This window comes from Lactuca virosa, chromosome 6 (assembly GCF_052849685.1).
Source record: "Lactuca virosa cultivar CGN04683 chromosome 6, Lactuca_virosa_CGN04683_v6, whole genome shotgun sequence".
Lineage (NCBI taxonomy): Eukaryota > Viridiplantae > Streptophyta > Magnoliopsida > Asterales > Asteraceae > Lactuca > Lactuca virosa.
In genome coordinates this window covers 81,716,832-81,720,913 of record NC_136431.1, presented here as the reverse complement: position 1 = coordinate 81,720,913, position 4,082 = coordinate 81,716,832, and the positions used below count along the sequence as shown (strand labels likewise).

The window sequence follows — 4,082 nt, the reverse complement described above, 5'->3', positions numbered from 1 at the left end:
ATTTTTTAAATTTTGATTGGCCCACATTTATGCATACAATAACACAATAATTACTTTAAACACCTGAACCTCTCTCTCTCTCTCTCTCTCTCTCTCTCTCTCTCTCTATATATATATATATATATATATATATATATATATATATATATATATATATATATATATATATATATATATATATACTAGGTTTAAACCGTGTACTCATAGAGGGCGTTGAGGGATGGCAAAGTGGGCAGCCGCACAGGGCTCAATTCTTTTATTATATATTTTTATTTAAAAATAAAAACTTATAATAATGATAAGAGCCCATTTTTTCTGATACGTCCTGCGCCTTTGATGATATTTGATTCCTCAGGACCGATGATGCGTGTACTACACGGATTGACAACTCAAATAGAAAAAATAGTACATAGTGACTTGCTATATAAGAATAAACAACAAAATTCCAATCTATTTGGATGACAAAGCTATAATTTAGTATTTTTTTTTTCAAAATGAGATATTACGATAGATAAAAATAAAAGTATGGTGACATAATTAGCAAATCAATAGAAGTATATTGTCATTTCTTGCCGATTGTCATTTCACCATACTAAACTTGCTACCAGCCAATGGAGCAGATTTTACTCGCATTAAAATACACATACAGAAGCAAAGTTGCGGAGCTTGGATATAATGATTTGTGATTTGGCAAAATATAGATGTAAAATATCAAGTACAATTGTCATAAAAAACGAATAAAGCTAGTAATTCAACTTCATGTTTCATGTTTTATTCTATAGCTAGAATTATAAAAATAAATCTAGCAGCAACGCAAGAAGAAAATCGAAAGTCGTTTCTTTTATCAAATTTTAACAACACATTTCAAAAGTCATAAACAAAAGTCAACTACGAACCACTCCCTTAATCCCATAAAATATATTTATTTCGTATTTATTAGTTGTTTCAATGTTACCATAAAACCCATAATTATTTTTCTTTTTTATTTCTTAGAATTTCATATATATATATATATATATATATATATATATATATATATATATATATATATATATATATATATATATATATAGGTTTAGGTTCTATGGAAAACAAAAAACCCTAAAAAAACCCTAAAAATCAAAAAAATGCCTAAAAAAAATACTTAGAGATAACAAAACTTTTTTTTGAATTTATTTATGAAAAAATCGCAACTTTTAGTATAAAATCGCTGAAATTTTTTTTGAAAAAAAACCATTTTTTTTTATTAAAAAAAAAATGATTTTTTATTTTTTTCAGCGATTTTATACTAAAAGCTGCGATTTTTCTATAAAAAAATTCAAAAAAACGTTTTGTGGTCTCTAAGTATTTTTTATGCATTTTTATGATTTTTAGGAGTTTTTTTAGGGTTTTTTTGTTTTCCAAATAGCTCTTCCCTATATATTAATATATATATATATATATATATATATATATATATATATATATATATATATATATATATATGGGTTTTTTCCAAAATAGACCTTATATTTGCAGTTTTTTTCTATTTAAACCAAAAACTTTATTTATTTCCTAAAAAGACCACACCTTTTGATGTTCCTTGTTATTTATTATGTATAACCGGTTGACTAGTCAATAGCCGGTATCACGATTCACGAACGTATCCTCCTGCGTACCCTTTCTTTTCTTGCGTACCTTTCTTTTCTTCTACACTCGCTAGGTTTCATTCGTTCACTTCAAGATACACAAGTCGATATGAAAGTCTAGGGCTTTTTCTGAAATCGCACAACAAGAAAGTCATGGCATCTAACAACGATGCCAAGAAGAAAACTAAGAAACACAAGAAAAAATACGCAGATTATGAGGATCCCGAAGATGAAATTCTCATATCAGACATGCCCATGGACTATGAGAGGGAAAAGGTAATAGCTGTTTCATTCCAATCTGTTAACGATCCTTTTCTTACCAAACTTTTTGAAGATGAATCTGAGATTTTTGGTGAAAAAGATGAATATGTAGATGATTTAGTTCATCTAGACGATGACGAGAATGACATTGGTGGTTCCAATTATGTCCATGATCCCACCATAGAGTGGAATCTCATGGAACCAAAGGTTGGAGAGAAATATCAAAATTTTTCTCAATTGAAAAATTGTCTTATTAACTACGCTGTGGCCCATGGGTACCCCCTAAGGTTTGAGAAACTTGAAAGTACTAGGTTAGTAGCTAGATGTGGTAGAGATTATGACAAAAAAAAATGTGATTTTCGTTTGTATGCATCATGGATGAACACAGAAAGAACAGTCCAAGTAAAGTCAATGAAAAAGAAGCACTCATGTTCAAGAAAGTTTACTTTTGGACACCTTGTATCCCCTCAGTGGATTGCTTCTCATCTTGTGAAGGAGATTGTTTTCAACCCATCTATTAAACTTAAAGAATTGAGGGAACTCATTAAGACAAAATTCAAGATCACTCTATCTATCAGTAAATGTAACAGGGCGAAACATAAGGCAATGGTGATGATTGAAGGGAAGGCTAGTGATCATTATGCTAGAATTTGGGACTATGCTGCAGAAATACAAAGATCCAACCCTGGTAGTACTGTGCAAGTGGGTGTAAACCTTAATCCTGATGGAAAACATTACTTCCATAGATTCTATGTATGCTTTCATGCATTGAAAACAGGATGGATTGCTGGATGTCGAAGAGTGATAGGATTAGATGGATGCTTTTTGAAAGGGCAAGTAAAGGGTCAACTCCTAACAGCTATAGGAAGGGATGCCAATAACCAAGTATATCCTATATGTTGGGCTGTGGTAGACATTGAAAACAAGCAAAACTGGAAATGGTTCTTGGAGCTTCTTCGTGAGGATGTTGGAGTACAAGAAGGTGGCGGTCTTACAGTTATATCAGACCAGCATAAGGTATATTGTTATTCTTATCCCTTATGTCATAAATTTCAAAGTTTTTCTTGTCCATTTTTTCATAAAAAAAGGTGTCAAATAACATTGCTATTCTTTTAGGGGCTACTTGAAGCAGTAAAGGAGGTCTTGCCAAATGCGGAGCATAGACAATGTGCTCGCCATATATATGCAAACTTTAAGAAGTCATATAAAGGAGAAGAGTACAAAGATCTATTTTGGGCTGCTGCTGGTTGCACTGTCGAACCTGAATTCATATCTGTGATGGAGAGATTGAAGGCTATAAATGTGGGTGCATATGAATACTTAATGTCCCATAACCCGAGCTCATGGAGTCGTGCTTACTTTTGTCAAGGTAAGTATTACATTTTCCTTTTTACTTAAATTTGTCTTTATACTTTAATATAACACTTAACATTTGGTGTTTGCACTTAACATTTGTGGTTTGGACGTTTTTGCCCTTGTTGATGTACTAGATTGAACAAAGGAATGAGCAATTCCAATGCAACCAAAGTGGATGAATTTGTAAGTCAAAGTGGATAAGGTTGTTGTAATTTAAGTAAAGCTGAAAACAAAATTCTGAAAACAAAAATCTGAAAATTAGAAATCTGAAAATCAGAAATCTGAAAAATAGAAAATCTGAAAAACAGTAATCTGAAAATCAGAAATTTGAAAAACAGAAATCTGAAAATATAAATCTGAAAATAGCAATCTGAAAATCTGAAAATATAAATCTGAAAACAGCAATCTGAAAATCTGAAAATATAAATCTGAAAACAGCAATCTGAAAATCTGAAAACAGCAATCTGAAATCTGAAAACAGCAATCTAAAAATCTGAAATCTGAAAACAACAATCTGAAAATCTGAAAATCTGAAAAACAGGTGTGTTTATTTTTTAACAAGTGTGTTTATTTTTTAACAGATATGTTTATTTGAAATCTGAAAAATCTGAAAAACAGGTATGTTTATTTGAAATCTGAAAAACATAAATCTGAAAAACAAGTGTGTTTATTTTTTAACAGATAGAGCATGTGAGGCTTTTGAGAATGGTGTTAGTGAAAGCTTCAATGCGATGATTGTTGATGCTAGAAAGAGGCCATTGTTAACAATGTTGGAGATGATACGTTTAAGTGTCATGGAGAGAGTTTCTTTTATGTATAACCTACAACAAACGTGGG

General features: G+C 30.8%; 1 protein-coding gene across 1 annotated transcript; it reads left to right on the top strand.

Annotated features, from left to right (window-relative positions):
- The first annotated feature begins 1,781 nt into the window (after nt 1-1,781).
- Nucleotides 1,782-3,840, top strand: LOC145121696 (uncharacterized). The gene is made up of 3 exons (XM_079057405.1): nt 1,782-2,906; nt 3,006-3,258; nt 3,827-3,840. Exons 1-3 carry the CDS (start codon nt 1,782-1,784, stop codon nt 3,838-3,840), a joined length of 1,392 nt encoding a protein of 463 aa, XP_078913531.1.
- The last annotated feature ends 242 nt before the right edge of the window (nt 3,841-4,082 follow it).